This window comes from Chionomys nivalis, chromosome 14 (assembly GCF_950005125.1).
Source record: "Chionomys nivalis chromosome 14, mChiNiv1.1, whole genome shotgun sequence".
Lineage (NCBI taxonomy): Eukaryota > Metazoa > Chordata > Mammalia > Rodentia > Cricetidae > Chionomys > Chionomys nivalis.
Window position 1 is genome coordinate 8,219,905 of NC_080099.1, and position 20,384 is coordinate 8,240,288.

The window sequence follows — 20,384 nt, forward strand, 5'->3', positions numbered from 1 at the left end:
CTGGGGGTTCATTGACTGAGAACATTTAGATGAGTTCTACAGAACCGTTCGATCGCTGGTAGGGGAATTACATCAAGGACGCTTTAAGGGAACTGGATGCCGAAGCCTTCTTTTAGTCACAGATAATCATAATCAACTTCTAATTTTCTGAGTTGAAATAAAGGTCACAGAACAGGTAAATGTCCCCACCTGACTGAAGGAAGTTTGAGCTATAAACTTCTTTTGGCTAGGGAAGTGACTTTTATTTATTCCTGTCATGAACACGAGGTAAGTACTCATTGCAGTCTCATTTCTGCCATAGTCATGAACATCCTTCCAATGAATATGCATTGCACATCAGAATCATTAGGAATATTTATTCTATTTTATTATATTTAATGTACCCTTATTTAGCATACTCTGCAAATATTAATGAAAATCACTTAAATCTCCTCATTGTATCTTTGTAAGTCTTTGCTCTCAGGTTATTTTTATCCTCATGACACATATGTTTTGTCTGAGTTCAGAAACCAACACATTTTCTTCCTCTATCCACTTCATACTTCTCTTTCATATCTGCAGATTTATTGATGACCCACCTGATAAACTGAGACAGATGTTGTTCAATGAGTTCAGCTGAGACGACCTTCAAATCTAATTCAATATTTTACAACTCAGTGCTCATAAAATAATTTGAAAATATCTTATAACTGTGTCTTTAATGTCATACAAATTTCTGAAACGTTTTACATGCTGACTAGGCCATGAAGATATCATGATTTCAGAACCATCAAATTATATAAACCAAGATTATTAATAATGCATTATTTCTTTTATACCTTTTCCATTTATATACTTTCTTCTTATTGTGTTCTTCATTAACAGTTTTGTATCTTATCTTAGAAGCCCTCTTAAGTTGATGGTATCATAGTAGCCATTGTAGAGATGAAGACATAGAGGATTAAATGTCTAAAATGTTTAAAGTTCTTTTCCTGGGTTAGAAGTGTACACTAAAGTAACATTTCAGTTCTAAGTTTGACTACTCTGTACTACCTCACAGAACGCTTCAGAGATCCAATTAGGCTATGTGTCATGACTTTAGAACATATGTATTTGATTACTTTTTTGTTGTTGTGACCAGATATCTGAAAGAAGTAATTTAATGGAAGAAGTGATGTGGATTGCATCTAGAGAAGGACATTTCATTATGGTGATAAAGAGACAGTAGTAGTAAGGAAAACATAAAGGCAGGGACACTCAAGAAGAGAGAATGAACAAGAGACGTATCTGCGCTATGAAACCCTAGGCTAATCCCAGTGATCCATTTCCTGTAGCAAGTTTTCAACTCCTCTAGGTTCGACAGTCTCCTAAAGCAGGATGATCCGCTGGGAACCAAGGATTCAAACAGATGAACATCTTCCAACCACATCATTCTGTCCTTGACCTCAACAGACCCATGGATTTTCATGATGCAAAATGCACTTGCTCTAATTTCCAAAGTCCCTATTATCTTTAATAACCCCATTATCATTGAAAAGACATTGTTGATAATGTTCCTATGTATAGAAGCAATAAATAAAAAGGTAAACAAGTCAATATGCCAAAGAACATAGTGCAAAAATCTTCAAGAAAATGTTTGGAAACTAAATATGGGCATATATCAAAGTGATCATCCATATAATCAAGTTATTTTTATCCTGTAAATGTAGGGTCGACAAAATAAAGTCAATGCATATAATCAATTAGCTTGAATACTAAAATTGCACAGTCATCTCAAAACATGTAGAAAAAGACTGAAGCAATAAAACATGCCATCATGCAAAAGTCCTAGAGAGAGCAGGAGTGGAGGGAACATACATAAACCCGATAATTCAACTCTATTATTTTATGTATCAGTTTGTGCCAATATCATGCTGTTTTTTTCTTTGTTTTTTTTTTTTTCAAAATAGTGTTACTCTGTGGCCTTGGAGCCTGTCCTGGAATGAGCCTTTGTATACCAGGTTGGCCTTGAACTCACAGGATTATGACCATTGATATTGAGAGATATTAATGAGTAGTGTTTGTTGTTGTGTGTATTTTTCTCTCTTTTGATTTGCTGTTCTCAGATTGCTCATTCCTTGTGTTTTCTTGGGTCTGGTTACCTTTTTAGTGCCTTCTGAAGGACAAGATTTGTTGATACTTACTGCTTAAACTTGGCCTTATCATTGAATATCTTATTGTCTCCATCTACTGTGATTAAATTTTATTTGATATAATAACATATAACTGATATCTGTGGTCTGTTACAGTTTGTTTATCATCTGTCAGGGCCTTCTAGCATTTTGAGTTTCCATTGAGAAGTTAAGTGTCATTCTGATAGGTCTTTTTATGTTACTTGATCTTTTCCCCTTGTGGTTTTTAATATTTTTCCTTATTATGTAAATTTAGTATTCTGATCATTATGTGCCAAGGGAATTTATTTTCTGGCCCAGTCTATTTGGTGTTCTAAAAACTTCTTGTGAGGACTTACCCAGAAGGCAGCGCTTTGATCTCAGGTCATCATGGCGGGCAGACCTGCTGTTGCAGCATCAAGCAAGTGGCTGGATGGTTTTCAAAAATGGTATTACAATGCTGCTGGATTCAACAAACTGGGTTTAATGCAAGATGATACACTACATGAGACTGAAGATGTGAAAGAAGCCATAAGAAGGCTTCCTGAGCATCTTTATAATGACAGAGTGTTTCGAATTAAGAGAGCCCTGGACCTGAGCATGCGGCATCAGATCTTGCCTAAGGAGCAGTGGACAAAATATGAGGAGGACAAATTCTACCTTAAACCCTATCTGAAAGAAGTTATTCGGGAAAGAAAAGAGAAAGAAGAATGGGCAAAGAAGTGATCTTGTAGTTGAGATCTGTGGATGTGCCTGGTCTCAGCATATTTTGTTCATAACCTGAATCACAATTTAAGAATTATTTGTTCTGCAGATGCCTCACTTTAAATAAATGTGTATTGAAGCCATTCTTGGAATTTTCTAATTTAAAAAAAAATAAAAACTTCTTGTACTTTGACAGGCATCTCCCTCTTTAGGTTAGGAAAATTTTCTTCTATAATTTTGTTGAAAGTATTTTCTATGCTTTTAGTCTGGGATTCTTCTCCTTCCTCTATTCCTATTATATTTATATTTGGTTTTTACATATTGCCCAGAATGTCCTGAATTTTTTGTGTCAGGAGTTTTTAGATTTAACTTTTTTTTGGTATTTTTTTGTTACACAGTGTTTCTCTGTGTAACAGTCCTAGTTCCTGGAACTAACTCTTGCAGACCAGGCTGGCCTCAAACCCACAGAGATCTGCCTGCCTCTGCCTCTTGAGTGCTGGCATTAAAGACAGGTGCCACTACTGCCCAACTAGATTTAACATTTTCTTTGACTGAGGTATTTATTTCTTCTATCTTGCCTTAAATGCTTCATAGTCTCTCTACTCTTATATTTTGTTGGTGAGTCTTGCTTATGAGGATTCTCTTCAAGCTTTTAAAATTTTCATTTCCAAATTTCCTTCAGCTTGGGTTTTCCTTAATTGACTTTCTTTCCACTTTCAAGTCTTAAACTACTTCAAACTATCAAAAAACTGTGTTTTTATAGATTCTTTAAGGGTTTCATTCATTTCTTCTTTAAGGCCTTCTATCACATTCATTAAGGCTGTTTCAAGGTCTTTGTTTTTAGGTTCAGCGCTGTTGCACTAGTCAGGGTCTAATGTGTGTGTGGAAGTTGCTGGGATCCAGTGGAGTCATATTGACCTGGCTGCTATTGATTGTTTTTATGCTGGCATCTAGGCATCTGGGTTTGGGAAAATTGTAATTTTAGATGCTAATATCTGGTCTTGTCTTTATCAGGTACATGTTTGTTCCTTGGTTTCTGGTGCCCTCTCTGCTTCTTAGGAAAGTGTAGTGGCTGTGTATTCCCTAGTAGGAAATTCTTCTTGGATCCTGGTGGGTGTGGCCATTGGAGACTCTGGGTAAAATGTGTTTGGGAGATGCCATTTATCAATGGGCATGGGATGTGGGGAGTGAAAGGGTTCACAGGAGGTAGGAAAGCAGGATTTTCCACTAGAATCTGCCTAGACCCTTGGGACTTGTGGCAGAAAGTGAAGAGAGGCCACAATAGTTAGTTTTTTACAGAGCTGTGAATGGGATTGGGAATTGGATATGGAGGAAAAGAGGGATGGTGAGGATCTGAAGCTTGCCTATGTGCTTTACTGGCCCACTTGGTTCTCTGGCAGCTTAGCTGGAGGCTTCCTAGAGAAAGCCTGCTGGAGATGGATGCTAGGATAGCAGGACGAGGTGGGAGAAAAACTGGAGGAAATCTGTGTGATCCCTGGAGACTGGGACAGAGGGGAGCAGGAGGTCACAGCAGGAGGTCTGCCACAGAGCAGGACTGAGACTGCAGGGCTGGGTTTGCAGAACAGAAGGGAGAGGAGATCCTCGGTAGTCAGCCTGCTGGCTTCACTGGCCAGAGTGAACTGAGGATTTATTAGGACATTCTGTGATGCACATCTGTTCTCACACTTGACCCTTGACCATTTTATGCGTATCTTTATGGGTATAACATACAAGCAGACACTCTTGCACACACACATATAGATATGAGGATATCCAGAAAGTAGTTCAAAGGTTGGGTTGCTAAGATAGCAAAGCAACTGGAAGAAAAGGCAGACACTTATTCTTGAAAAACGTAATTTCTCCAAATTTTAAAAAAATCCTACTCTCTCCTAAGTTAACATTAAACACACACACACTTAATAATACCGACATTACATGAAATTTCAATACATTCCAGACTTATGCTGTTTATGTTTCTCTGCTGTAAGAGCTTTAATGGCCACAAATCTTTGCAACATATAATGTTCACCTCATTCCTTAGGATGATGTCACACTTCAGAAAACCTACACTGGGCATTAAAAGATGTGTTTATGTTTAATGTCACTATTTCCTCATATTCTATTTAATAACTATGACTACCATCTTATTCACTATCCAATTTGGCATATTTAAATTTCTGGTGCATTTGGCTGAATTCACACACTTCATGTCGTACATTACTACTAGTACTACTATTTTTATTCTTATTCTTATTATTTTATTATATTTACCTTACAATAATGTGTACCAGTGAGTGCACTACCAACTTCAGTTTCCTGGCGTGTAGCAGGGATGTCACACCCGACTTCTAAAACACTACATTACTATTGTTAACTGCTGACAGGAAGGCACAAGTTGAAGGACTGCTGAAAGACGCTGATTACCCTAATCTGACTTTAATTTGTATCAACTGAGAAATACAATAAATATAAAAATGACCTCAACACAAAAGCATAAACAAGGGAAAAATTCAGACTGTAAATGTAGTTTGTGTATGAACCCTTGGAGTTGACCCAGGTGTGTAACATAGTTGGGGCTACGGAAATGGCATGAAGACATTTTTCCTTCAATCATTGTAATTGGTATTCTCAGAGTGAAGAGGAGAAAATAAAGGGGATGGGATCTTTCAATTTGCTGCTTTTGTTTGGAATTGCCCCAGATCATAAGGAACTACAGGCAATTGACATCTTCTTGGCTGGGTGGTAAACTTTCCTCCTTCATTCTTTCCAAAGCTTGTCAACAAAGACATTTGCGTCTGGACATCCAAAGGGTGCTCTTGTGCCACGCTCCCATCCTGACAATTGAGACTCCTCTCAATCTGACTCTGGTTTCAAATTTTCTAACATCATTTTTCTTTCTCCTATCATAAATGTGTTTTTCTAGAGGTTTCTTTCTTGTCATATACCATGCTCATTACTACTTCGTAATCTGCACTGTTTTTTTGCCAGTTTTTACAATCCCTCTGAATTCTGTAGTCATCCACTGGGATTCTTTAAAAGCTTTCCAGCATTGTGTGTATTGATGGACCTCTGCCCTTCCTGCTAATGCCTCTCCCCGCTTCACCTGCTCCATAGAGTTTGGCAATGAATGTGGCAGAGGTGCAACGAATAAAGCCAATGTTCAGGGAGCCTTGACTGGCTTTTATACATTGCTTCTCAGCACTGGAGAGAGACTGGAGAATCAAGTAGACCAAAGTTCCTATTAGGCAATGTTTTATATGCAGGAGGAATAAAAGGTAAAATCATACAATAATAAAACTAAAATGTACGCTGGAGAGAGGTTTTTCTCTAAGGAGTCACGTAGGACACAGCACTGAACTTTGCTTTTGTGTTGTTGAGCCAGCCAACAGTCATCAATAAACTGAAGTTTAAAACTTGATTTGTAGAACCGGGATCTATATTTGATAAAAATTTTCCATAAATGAAATATTCTTATTTTAATCAAGTATATATTTAAAAATCATAAGTTCATATAATGGGCCATATGAATAATAATTACAGTTTTAGAAAGACCAAAAAGGGATGAAGTGAAATGTTGTGTTCAAATGAAATACACAATGCAAGCCTGTGTATTTTTTGTGATAAATTTGAGAAATGGGTTGCACTGTTAATTTTTCTAATTCATTCTATTCATCTCTGTCTCAAGCATAATTTTTGCAGATACTTCAACTAGAATTTATTGGAGTAAACCCCTTGGATGGTTTGTGTCTCGTAGATCCAAGCCATGCTTACTTGTTACAATGTGTGTTATACATGCTTAGAACGATATTCCAAGAAATCTCTATAGCTGTGCCTGAGTAGAAAGAATGAATGAAATACATCTCTTGAAAACTTTAGGCTCATAGCACGCTGAGCACAGGGCCCTGAAAGGACAAGAAGGTTGTCACATTCAGACCTGGGCATTGTCTTCCCGTAAACCTTTGGTGGTCCTAGGACACGGCTCACCTCAGTGTCCCACACATATAACAAACGTACTAGTATCTTCACTTCTTTGTTTTTAAACGGGTAGAAAATGCTCCCCTTTCTGACTTCAACACGCACACCTCCCACAGGTCCACGTCTCCCCTTCTCTGACAAGTTTCAACATGCATTTGTGGTATTTGATAATTTGTTTTCATAGTTATTCCAAAATATCTTTGTTTCTCTTGATTGGCCACCTGCTCCATTGCCACTAGATATGTATCATGCTTCCTGTTTAGCAGTGATCATCTACCAGGCCCTTTAGTGTACTCAAGTATAATCATAATTATATTAACTAATTTTGTTCTACCAGCTGCTCTGGAAATAGAGTGGAGCTGAGTAAGCAAGCTAAGGTACAGAAAGCTTTAATAACTTAGCCAGGGTTGGGGTTTGAGAAAACTAGTGCTCTTTATAAATATTCATAATTATATCCAATTTTTAAAGAAATATCTTTTGCTAAGTCCAAGCAACAATATATTAAAAGCAAATATATTACAGCCAAGTAGAGTTTATCATATGAATATCAGGTTACTTTAACATTTGAAAACCAATAGACAGCTCATAATATTAGTGCAATTAAAGGAGAGCCAACGATTATCCCATTGATACCGAGAAAGCATTTGATGAGGTCTCACATCTGTTCCTGATAAGAATTCTCAACATATTAGTAATAAAAAGAAACTTCCTCAACCTGGTAAATGATATCTGTGAACACCTATGGCTGACATCATATCTGTGTTGAATTCTAAATACTTTGTGCCAAGATCAGAAATAAGCTTGGGGTGTCTACTCTAAAGCACTTCTATTGCATATTGTACTGGAACACCTAGCCAGGGCAATGGTGTGTTAAAAAGAAGCAAAGTGCTTCCAGATTGGGAAGAAGACAGCAAAGTCATCTTTATATTGAAATAACACAATTTCTATAGAAACTAAATGGACCTTACATTAATAACTTTTAGAACCATTAACTGTAAAATTTGGCATCCCTAGTTACTCAATCAAGGAAAAGATGCAATATGTATAACACACGTGTACACGTACATACGAAAAGACTGGTCCAAGTACTCAGAGCACATGGTTTGTTATATTTTCAAACTGGAAAAAAACCAAAAAACCTAAATAATCATCAAGAGAGTGAATAAATAAATTGTAACATATTTGTATAAATTATTTCTACACACAATAACGGGAGTGAATCTCAGGATGATGCTAAGTGGAAAATAAAAATTTATATGATTATGAATAAATTTTCATAAAGATCTAGAAAACATAAATTCATCTCAAATATCAATTGGAGAGAGGAGTTGAAATGGGAAGAAAGAAAGATCTACAAAGGATTACAAGGAGACCTTGAGAGGTGATGGTGACTATAGCATGTTCATTATCCCTATGGGGTGAAGATTTAACAGGTGTGTGGTTGTATATGCCTGTAATTCTCTTGCTAGACGGAGGAGATGAGAGGATCCTAAGGGTTCACTGGATAACCATTCTGACCAGGCAGTGAGCTCTAGATTCACTTTTTCAAAAACTGTGAGGAATGAAAAAGAAGAGATCTTTTCATTCTGCTTCTGACCTCCTAACAAACACGAGCAATGATATCCTTTTCCCTCTTGCCCTACATGCGTACACAAAAATTCTATGCTTATTGGATTACACTTAGTATGGATCAACCATAAATAATTATAAGTCATTAGAGCTGGTGACCTGCAGCATTCCGTGCTGTGTGACACTGTTACACCTATGTGTGTCAATGTCATTGTGTGACACTCTGTTACACCTATGTGTGTCAAAAGCTGGTGACCTGCAGCACTCCATGCTGTGTGACACTCTGTTACACCTATGTGTGTCAATGCCATTTTAATCATTTCAATTTGCCAAATGCAAGAAATAAACAAAAAAGGACATTTCTATCATATCATTTCGACTGACACCACTCTTTTCCCCTTGTGTCCTAAAATGCAGTGTAATGATAAGATAAGTAAGTATGCACGGAGAGTCTAGTCTCTAAGGGAGTGGTGGCTTTAGCTTAAAAAAGCAGCAATGCTGGGCACTCCAGAGCTGTAACCTGGTTTGACACTTTAGGGAGGCACAATGATCAGGAAACTGAAAATTCTCACGTTAGTGCATTAAAATTCTATTTCATTGCAATATAACTTCTGGAGATTCATTTTTGCGCACCACATGTCTCTAATATAAGAAACTGGTCTTCAAGTCACAGAATTATCAGGTTTAAAAAGCTTTAAAATTTAATTCTCTCCATACGTGCTTATAATAAAACAAAATTTGGAATTTCCGATTGTAACTCATTTTGAAGAACAGGGGTGTACAAGATGAAATTCCCATAATCGTCAGAAGAGTCTGCCTATGTTTTAAAGACTGGAAGCCCACTAGTACATTTCTCTATTTTATACACAATGCCTACTGTGGTATACAAAATGTATATACTGAAATCACAGAATAGAAATTAAAATCCGAGAACCCTTAACTCCACTCCCTATCTCTTGATGACTGAGACGAAAAAGGGAAGACAAATCTTAAAATGTAAGAATCAAATTTCTTGGGGCCCTGAGCTCCTCAAATTATTATTCAAAGAACTAGGTTATTTCATAAAAGCGCTGGCTTTACTAATCTTCAATACGACGGGCTTCATGTACATTTCATTTGTTATAAAATGTCATGAATATTAACTAATTGACAGCTGCACGCTTTGACCCATGCCTGCAGCAAGCATCAGACATGCTGGGAGCAGCATAGTTCTGCAAAGAGTAAAAGGAGAGAGCTAATTAATTCCTGGAGACCTCATCTGCGGAGAAGGAGATCCCTGGCGTTTGTTAACACTAGGAAAGCCCTTAATTGTAGCTCTGCCGTTCGTGATGCCAGAGTGCTTAGGACCAGGTTGATATGCTTTCCGAGGCTAGCAATTTTAACTGGAAACGTGAAACCATCAAGGACCTTGACAGGTGTCTTTTCTCTCAGAAAGAATGGCTTTCAACAAATCTGAAACAGAAACACAGTTCCCCCCATTACATCAAATTAAGCAGTGAACACTTCCCCTCAGCCTCTTCTTGTTAGATGGTGAAGAAAGGTTCGGAGGTATGACTCCTGCTGTGAAGAACTGACCATTCAGCTGGGTGGGTCATGCTACCGCACACGAAGCATCAGAGATCACACCTGGATGCTGCAGAGTAGAAGTAGTAATGTTTGCTCAACTCAGAGAATATTTACCGAGTCTTGGGCTTGATTCTATGGGTGTAAATTGTTCTGATGTTGGAGGTGGGCCCGCTTGTTTGTCCTGCCGCCCAGCTAGCTTAGTCCCGAAATAACCACACAGAAATTGTATTAATTAAAACACTGGTTGGCCCATTAGCTCTAATTTCTTATTGACTCACTCTTACATATTAGTTTAACCCATTTCTATTAATCTGTATATCCCCACGAGGTCGTGGCCTACCAGCAAAGTCTCAGCAACAGCTACTGAGGATTCCACTTCCTCCCATCTTCACCAGCATCTGCTGCCAGATGTTTCCTTGGTCTTTACCATTCTGACTTGGGTAAAGCAAAATCTCAAAGTCATTTTAATTTGCATTTCCCTAATCACTAAGGATAATGAACAAGTTTGAGGTATTTCTCAGCCATTCTTATTTCTCTCTTTGAGGACTCTATGTTCAGAGCCATAGACCAATTTTAAAGTTGGATCATTTGTTTCCCTTTTTGTGTTTTGAGTTGTTTATATAGTCTGGATATTAGTCTTTCATTGGATGTATAGCCGACAATGACTCTTTCCACTTTGGGAGTTTCCTCTTTATACTCTTGATTGTTGACTTCACTATATAGAAACTTTAAAAATCATTTTATGCGGTCTCATTTGTCAACTACTGGCCTTAATTCCTGGGTAAATGGAATCTCGCTCAGAAAGCACTCTCAGTCTCTTGTCAGGGACGGGCTGTGCCTTCTCCCTGCAGTCACAGTATTTCCGGTTTCATAGTGAGGTCTGTAGTCCATTTGCTGTGGCCTTTCGTGGACGCTGATGGCCCCAGGTCTACTTTCATTATTCTACAGGTGAACATCTATTATGCATTTCAAAATTAAAAGAGTGGGAGCAGAAAATGCACGCATCCTTCAGCAGTAAAATCCACAGGACAATGGCATTCTTTCAGGAAGGGATACATAGCCAGCAATCTGATGCCAGGCCCGGGCTTGGTCCAGAGAACTAGCTACAGCCTCCTAAAGAAATCATCCTTCTTCCCAGGGCTTTCCTGTTGTGCTTTCCAGACTCCATCCAGTATGAGCTGAATCAAGTTCCTTTCTATCTTACCCAACATTTTCAGTCTCTCTGGAACCTCCACAATCCTCATGTCTTTGCTCTCCAATGCTTAGATCTTTTCTGTGTTTCCCATGCCTCAAATCATATATGATAGTCTTAACATTTGGAGTTACATGTCCTGGCTAGTTTTAACTCAACTTGATATAAGCTAGAGTTATCTGAAAGGAGGGTGATGTGGGAAGTCCTTCTGTATATGTGTTGCTTTTATTGGCTAATGAATAAAGCTGTTTTTGCCAATGGTTTAGCAGAATAAAGCCAGGTGGGAAATCTGAACAGAGATAGAGAAAGTATGCTGAGTCAAGAAGATGCCATGTAGCTGCTGAAGGAGACAAACACTGAAAACTTACCTGTAAGCTACAGCCTCATGGTAATACACAGATTAATATAAATGGGGTAATTTAAGATGTAAGAGTTAGTTAATAAGAAGCCTGAACAGGCCAATCAGTGTTGTAATTAATACAGTTTCTGTGTCTGGTTGACTGGGAACTAACGAGCAGTCTAAGAGGAAATCTCAGTTGAGAAAGTGCCTCCATAAGGTCAGCTGTAAGGCATTTTCTCAATTAGTGATCAATGGGTGAGAGCTCCACATATTATAGCATGCCATCACTGGGATGGTGGCCCTGGGTTCTATAAGAAAGCAGGCAGAGCTAGCCAGCAGGTAGCACCCTTCCATGGCCTCTGCATCAACTTCTGTCTCCTGGTTCCTGCCCTGTTTGAGTTCCTGTCCTCACTTCTTACAATTGAAGTGCAAGCCAAATAAAGCCTTTCCTCTCCAAGTTGCTTTGATCATGGTGTTTTATCATAGCAATAGAAATCCTAACTAAGACACATAGAAATGTGGATTTAAAAGATAGGTTGAGGAGATGCCAACTCAATGGCTTGTTCAATCATTTAGTCTATGAATAAACAGTAAAATATCAAAGAAATTCCGAAACACATGTTTTCCCTTTTTCTCTTGAAGGTTGTATAATTTTAAATTTTAGATATTTTTAATTGCTTCTGTGAAAAAAGAAGGAAAAAAGGAAACTAAATTCTTGTCAATGTGATTATTGTCTTTTTCTATAAAGCAAATTAAGGGTAGTTGAGAGATTTTGAAGTGTTGATAAAACAAAATATAAAGAATTGGCATTATAGATTGTGTGGATCCTAAAATATCATGTGTATAGCTAATATAGTTTCTGTGTTTTGTTGGCTGGGAACTAAGGAGCAGTCTAAGAGCAGTCTAATAGCTTCAAAGATAGGAAGGAAAAACTTTCACAAATTCTGTTTAGTGTTTGGTTTTTCTAGGATGGTTAAATCATATGTATCCCAAAAGATGAAAGGATTGAGATAGTACTATCAACTTGGAGTATTTTAAATTTTAAAAATTCCAGTTTAAGAGTTTTTACTATTTGAAATAAGACTATAGTGTGATAATTCAAGGTGGTTCTTATGAAAACTGGGCACTGATAAGTAGCATCAGGTGAAAATAATTGTGAACATTGTTTCTCTTGTAAATCCTCACTTAATTAGATCTGTGAGGTGTGGAGGTGGTGCTGGGAAAGCAAGCCTCACGGCCATGTGCATCTGGGCAGCACTGATTGGTCTCAGTGTGTTGTAAGAGAGGAGGAGGAGAACTTGTAGCTGAAGGGAGCTATATCTGTGAGTGGGGCAAGGAGGAGGGAGAGGCAGGCGATTAAGATGAATTGTACACAAATATGAAAATATCTAGGACTAACACAGAAAATGAGAAAACAGAAATTTTTTAGAAGGTTATCATTTTCTTACACTTTTAGGTGTAGTATATTTCCTTAATTGTTAGCTAATTGCCATTGTTTACTTTTAAGCATCAGTTCTTCACTGATGCCCTGTTAATGTTAGTTAATTTGATTGGAATATTTGAATTTTATACACCCACCACCTCTGTAATCGCTCATGGTCTTCTTGGTCTCATTCTAAGGGTTTTGCTGATGCTATTCTTCCTTGAAGATTTTTCTTCTGTCTTCCTAAGGATAAACTAACCATCCTGGATGTTCCGTTCCAATTCTTGTTTGTCCATAGTCACAGCAAATTCAGACAACTTTTCTTATTGTCAAGTCCAAGGCACTTTCTTTTTATGCTTCTCCATGATTTTGAGATAATTTCATGATTTCACTGATACTTCAAGCATGAAATTTTCATCCCAGTTATTTGCTATAGGCAGGCCACACAGTGTCTACTACTTCACAATGCAGATTCTATTTTAATTACCAATCTGAAGATCTATTAAGAAAATTTCCAGTTGATACCCTGTGATTTTAACCCCGTAGGAACCCCTGTGTCATCCTAACTGGCTGATAAGTGACATAATGCTGACAAAAGGTGAATAATTTGAAGAGGGGATCATTATCTTCTTTTTATATCATGTTGATGATGAATTGATCATGGAATCTGTGAGTTCTTTACAATTTATAATTACATGTCAGAAGACATGGGGAAGCGGAAGCATAGCATCTAGAGAGCAGCAGGGCATGCGTGTGGAGAGCAGACATGAAGAGGTGGTGCCATTACCTAAAATAGTTTGCTGTTAGACCTTGCATAATTGTATCTTTCTGTCTCCCTATGATTCCTGCCATAGGGAATCAGGAGGATTTGAGGAGTCTTCACTTTCTTTGATGCTGAACCAGCAAAGAGTGTTAAAAGTATAAAGAGACAACTCATCAAAGATAATGTATGGATGACACCTAGTGCATGGAATATGCTCCACGTTATACGCTGTTCAGGAGTTGTGGATTTAAATAACAAGCCACCATCACAAAACTATTTAAGTGAGGGAGATGGAACAAACCCACGGATAACAGCACATTTTGGCAAGAGTCTAGAAAAACTGGAACTCTCATTCTTTCTTCGTGAGAACAGAAATTGTTCTCATATTTAAAATACAGTTTATTTAAATAAACAGACTTATACTATATTTACCAAGAATTGTACTTCTAAGTGTTTCCTCAACTGAATTATAAACTCATGCTTTAGCCAGCACTAACACATGAATGTTCAGATAAGCATTACCTATGGCCTGCCCAAATAAGAAGCAGCCCAAATGTCTTTTAGTAAGAGAATAAATAAATAAGTAAATAATAAAAATACATGAGTTCTTAATCTTCAGAAAGGCATGGGGTATCCCTCAGTGCATGTTGCCTAATGGAATAATACAGTTGAAGAGACCATATTACATTCCATTCCAACTATATGACATTTTTAAAGTTTAATTTACATTCTCTTCATCATTATGATGTCTCCAGTTTTACCTGTTATTTACTGCATCTCTTCTATTTTTATTTTTTCTCATATTTTCATAACATTTATTATTTGATAAATTTTGTGTATAAATTAGTTTTAGATATCTTTACATATTCTTCATATAGATACATTTTAAGCAAGTGATTCTTAACCTTCTACTAATCTTTGCATATTTTCTTTTTATCCTTTTATTGAAAATAGATTTTTTTCCCACAGTATATAACTTGGTTGTGTTTTCCTTTCCCTCTACCCCTACCAGTTTCTTCCCTCCTCCCCTCCCCTCTAGATCCTCCTCCTATCTTTCATTATGAACAAACAGGCTCCTAAGGGATAATGACAAACATAACAAAATAAGATATAATACAATAAAACAAAAACGTCACATTAGAGATGAACAAGACAAACTAACAGAACTAAAGATCCCAAGAAGAGGCGGAAGAATCAGAGATCACTCACTCACTCACTCACTCACTCACTCACTCACTCACTCACTCAGAAATCCCACAGAAGCAATAAACTGGAAGCCATAGCACATATACAGAGGAGCTGGTGAAGACCCCACAGGGCCAACACATGCTACCACCATCTCTGTGAGTTCATATGAGCTTCACTCATGTGAATTTAGGGGGCCTTGTCCTCCTGGCGTCCTCTACATCCTCAGCTTTTATACTCTCAAGCCTCCTCTTCCACAAGGTTCCTTGAGCCCTGAGGGGACAGATTTGATGTAGACATCCTATTCAGCACGTGGTGTTCCAAAACCTCTCGCTCTCTGCATAATGGCTGGCTGTGGATCTCTGTGTTTTTTCTTATTTGCTGCAGGAAGAAGCCTCTCTGATGATGGCTGATTTATGAGTACAACAGGGTGTCATTAGGAGTCATTTTATTGCTACTTTTTTTTTTTTTTGGTTTTTCGAGACAGGGTTTCTCTATAACTTTGAAGCCTGTCCTGGAACTCCCTTTGTAGACCAGGCTGGCTTCGAACTCACAGAGATCCGCCCGCCTCTGCCTCCCGAGTGCTGGGATTAAAGACGTGCGCCACCACCGCCTGGCTACTTTTTGTTTAAAGATCAGTAGTATTTACTTTTACTCCACAACAGTGGGCTATTTACTATCTGGTTCTTTGTCACCCAAGTAACGTAGAGTATGGGTACCATCTTGTAGAGTGGGTCTCAGGTCAAGTTAGACATTGGCTGGTTCCTCTCACAAATTTTGTGTTACCACTGCCCTAGTATATCTTTTAGGCAGGACACCATGATAGATCAAAGCGATTGTGCCTGGTGGTACTTACACTTCTTTTTTGTCAGTGTGTGAAGTACCTTTCTGTACCAAAGACACTAGCACGTAGGGGTGAATCCTCTTTGTAGCCCGCTCAACTTCACTATGTTCAAAGAGCTGGCTGCCTAGGTGTTGTTTTCAGCAATCTGGTCATGATATCAGTTTGTGGAAAGCTAACTATCGTCTTGGCAACAGCCTGGGCTGTTTGTAGATTCCCATGAAACTCCTTAGATATAGTCTGATTCTGGGCCTGCATACTTCATTTGGTGACAAGAGATGACCACTTGGGGGGCTTTGTCTTACATTATCTGGTGATTTCATTTAGATCACACACACATGTACACACACACACACACAGAGTTTTAGAAAGCTTCTATTGTATTAGGTTTCCATGCTACTTCTCAAATGGTCCTTAATTTTTGCTGGCTCTCATCTTATTTCCCCTCCCTTCTCCTTCCTCACTTAATACTCCTGTTCTAGTCCACTTCATTGATCCATAATGATTTTATTTCCCTTTCCTAACAAGATCAATCCATTCTCCTTCTCCGAGTCCCTTACTCAATTCCTTATTTCTGTGATTCTATGGATTGTAACATGGTTAACACTGACAACTGTGGAGGCCTGAAAATTTGAATTTATTTCCACCTGGACCAAAGGTCAGAGAGTTGGAACTTACTTCTATTCCTTAAAGGTTATTGTGTTTCTACCCCAGACAAAGGTCCCATCTAGACTTTTACCAAAGAGTTCTGCTCACTCAAGGTTATTGTCAACTGGTGTGGCTAATAGCCAGCCCTTGTACTTCAGGAATAGATATGTTTCTAGCACAAACAAAAATCTAAGGATACAACAAAGTTCCAGTTCCCTCAAGGAGATAACTTTGGATTCCACCCAGGGAGTGGTTTGCCTACAGAATGTTTTTGTCTAGGGTTTGAATATGACTTGCTTTGTTCTAGTAACAGAATGTTTAACTATGGATGCAGCTCACGATCTTCAACTAGGACTGTTCATTACCTTGTGTCACGTTAATGTAGTTTTTTGTCTTATTCCTACTCTTTGGGGTGGGATGTATTTTAAGCAGTTGGTATTAAATGCAGGCAATTTCAGTACTTACTGGAACTCCCTCCTGATACTATCTTATGTTTCTCTGTTTTATTATTTTCATTCATGTCTTCATATTCTTTACAAACATTTCTAAATCCCCATGCCTCTACCCTGGCATTTTTGTCAAGGCTGGTCCCCTACAGACTACTCTGAGCTTCCATTTTGCACCTGTCAGAATGGCCAAGATGAAGAACACTGATGACAGTCTATGCTGCAGAGGGTGTGGGGTAAGGGGAATTCTCCTCCATTGCTGGTGGGAGTGCAAACTTGTTCAGCTGCTTTGGAAATCAGTATGGAAATTTCTCAGAAAATTAGAAATCAATCTACTTCAAGATCCAGCAATACCACTTTTGGGTATATACCCCCAAAAAGTTCATTTATACCACAAGGAAATGTGCTCAACAATGTTCATAGCAGCATTATTTGTAATAACCTGAAAACAACCTAGATGCCCCTCAACTGAAGAACAGATAAAGAATATGTGATACATTTACACAATGGAGTACTAATCAACGGTAAAATAATGACATCTTAAAATTTGCAGGCAAATGGATGGATCTAGAAAAAAACATTGAGTGAGGTAACCCAGACCTAGAAAGACAAATATAATATGTACTCTCTCATAAGTGACTTTTAGAGATAAAGCAAAGTAAAACCAGCTTATAATCCATAGCCCCAGAGAACCAAAAGAGGACCCTAAGAGAGACATACATGGATCTACATAGGAAGAAGAAAAAGACAAGATCTCCTGAGTAAATCGGGAGCATGGGGGTCACAGGAGACAGAAGAAGGGGAGAGGGAAGGAATAGAGGGGATCAGATGAAAAAACATATAGCACAATAAAAAAAAAGAAACTTAGCCATCCTAATGGGTGTAAGAAGACATCTCAAAGCAGTTTTGATTTTGATTTCCCTGATGTCTAAAGATGCTGAACATATTTAGGTGTTTCTCAGCCATTTAAATTTCCTCTACTGATAATTGTCTGTTTAAATCTCTGTGTCACATTTAGTTTCTTTGTTTCCTTGACAGTTACTTTCAATTAAAGCTCATATATTCTTAGTTTCTATACAGACTAACTTGTCATTTTCTTTTATGATGTGCACTGAGTCTAATTCAGGGCATAAATTTTCCAACATTCTCTTTCATGGTTTATCTAGAAGTTTTACATTCTTGACTCAGTATATAGATCTGTGACTCTCTGGTCTCTGTTCTATCTTTATACCAATATACCAAGAATGTCTTGATGATGATAACTTTGCAAGCATATAATGTAAAACTTTCAGGGTTATTTCTATTTTTAATAGACTATTTTTAGAATGGACTTAGTTTTGAGGAAAACTGACCAGAGAGCATAGACGGCTACCCAATGAAAAGACTAACAAGATCATCTGGTTTTCCTTTTTCTAAATGCATTTACACTTTTCTTTCCTATGTATGTAGCATGAATTTTCCTTCATTTTACTCCTGGTATCCTGTCTCACTCCCTCCTTCTCCCATGGAAAAAAATACACCATCCACACATTTTCCCTCCTAAATTTTATGTCTTTTTTTTGTGCTCTTCTTTAGAAATGCAAATACCATATAAACTGTAGAAACAGTTTGACAGTTTTTTTTTCAATTACAAATACACCTTTCTCTGTGAACCAACCATCTCATCTTAGATGTTTTCCAAAATGGAATAAAAAAAATCTTATGCATGAATTGTTCTTCAGTTTTACTCATAGTGATGTCAAACTCTAAGGAACTCAGTTGTCTATCATTAGATGAATGAAACTCATTGCTGCAGCTTATCGCGCGGCATGGATATGCAACAGCACAGACAATTTAAAACAGCCAGGAAACTGAAAATAGCTCAGTCACTTATTCTATAGTCTGCTTGATTCCATTTAGTTGAGAATTTAGAACAGGGAATATTATAGTCATGAAAAGAAATAGTAGCTTGGACTTAGGGGGTTGGGTTCATTATCTAGTGCTATGACTGAATTTATAGAGATTTAGGAACACATTTGTCAAGACTGATCAGATTGTATTTTCACAAATGGTGAGTTTTATTTTATATAACCTACCCTATCTTTAAAAAACCAGATGCCCTGTCTCGAAAACAAAAAACCCAAACCGAAGTCTTTATTTGTGTGCAGAAGGACTTTTATGTCTCTGTTCTTCCTTTTGTATTTAGTGTCTATCTAATAAAGTCTAGTCAAGGCAGACAGTACTGCTCCTCCATGGGTCATTTATTCTTTAGTACTTTCATGGCTTTGCACATACTGTTTATACTTCTTGGCTTTTAGTGCATAGTGTTAGATATAACAAGAATATTTTGGAAATAAAGATTTTTTGGGTACAGAAAGTGATTTGAACAAGTGAAAAAAATCAGGGATCATTGTGGACTAAGAGGTGGGAAAACTGTAAGAGCCAGAGGAGTTGGAAGTTTCCCGTGAAATCGTGTCTTCTAGAAATGTCGGAGAAGTTGCATCATGAAACTCAATAACATGGCTTTCCAAACAAGACTTGAGCACCATCACGGCTGGGCATGCTAACATGGGCAAGGGAGAGCTCACAGGGCCTCCACTGTATGTAAAGAATGTGGGTAACCTCAGAGAGTTGAGAGTGGGAGAAATGGCCTTTCCTAGGGAAGAACCCCTCAATTGGTTATCCAGTCCCACCTGTTCAGCCCTGAGATCATACATACAGGTGACATTATACAGACTGAGCAGGATACATTTAGAAATTATGTGTGTGTGTTTGTGTGCGCGTGTGTGCATGTGAACAATTAAAGAAGGAGGCCATGGATTTGAGGGAATAAGGAGGATGTGAGAGTTTGGAGGGAGAAAATGTTGTACCAATAATATAATTTCAAAAATAAAAAAGAAGATATATTCCCTTAATTATTGTGACCTTGGTGCTCTTTCCAGGTAAATAAAAACCCTGATATATAATAAAAAGTTATTATATAAACAATCTAGATAGCAGAAGTTAGACTTAACGCCAAGGTTCCTGATTCCATATCAAATGTTCGCTATCGGAAATCTTCTTCCATTTCTCGGAATCAAACTGTGTATTACCTAAAATGTGCTCTGCTGAATGGATACAACTTCTCCCTGTTTTAAAGATTTATTTGTCTATGTGTATATGTGTGAGCCTGAACATATGTGTATGTGCCATGCGAGTGTAAGTGCCCATGGAAGCTAGAGCAGGGTACCAGATTCCCGGGACTGGAGTTTCAAACAGTCCGAAGTCACAGTGTGTGGATGCTGGGAAGGAAACTTGGGTCCTCTGTAGGAGCAACAAGAGCTCTGAATCACTGAATCATGCCTCCAGATCATGATTCCCTATCTTTAAATTGGTTTATTAAGTTTTACCACGAGTACTCTCTTATCATTAAATTATTCTATAGCAATGTGTTTGTGTAATCTCTCCATCAATTATGGGTTAATAAGGTGATGCATATTACTTTATCCAAGAAGAATATCTCCTATATGCTTGATATACAGTATTTCTTCATTTATTACATTTTGTTTTTCTGTAAGAAGATGTTGAAAATATACATATACTTAAAACATAAGAGGGCCAAGTAGTATGTCTATCATTGAACT

The 20,384-nt window shown here is 37.8% G+C and overlaps 1 protein-coding gene across 1 annotated transcript; it reads left to right on the plus strand.

Moving 5' to 3' along the window:
- The first annotated feature begins 2,504 nt into the window (after positions 1–2,504).
- On the plus strand, positions 2,505–2,888 carry LOC130886951 (cytochrome b-c1 complex subunit 7-like). The gene has a single exon (XM_057789212.1). The coding sequence runs from the start codon at positions 2,520–2,522 to the stop codon at positions 2,853–2,855; it is 336 nt and encodes a 111-aa protein (XP_057645195.1). The 5' UTR covers positions 2,505–2,519; the 3' UTR covers positions 2,856–2,888.
- Positions 2,889–20,384: the final 17,496 nt, after the last annotated feature.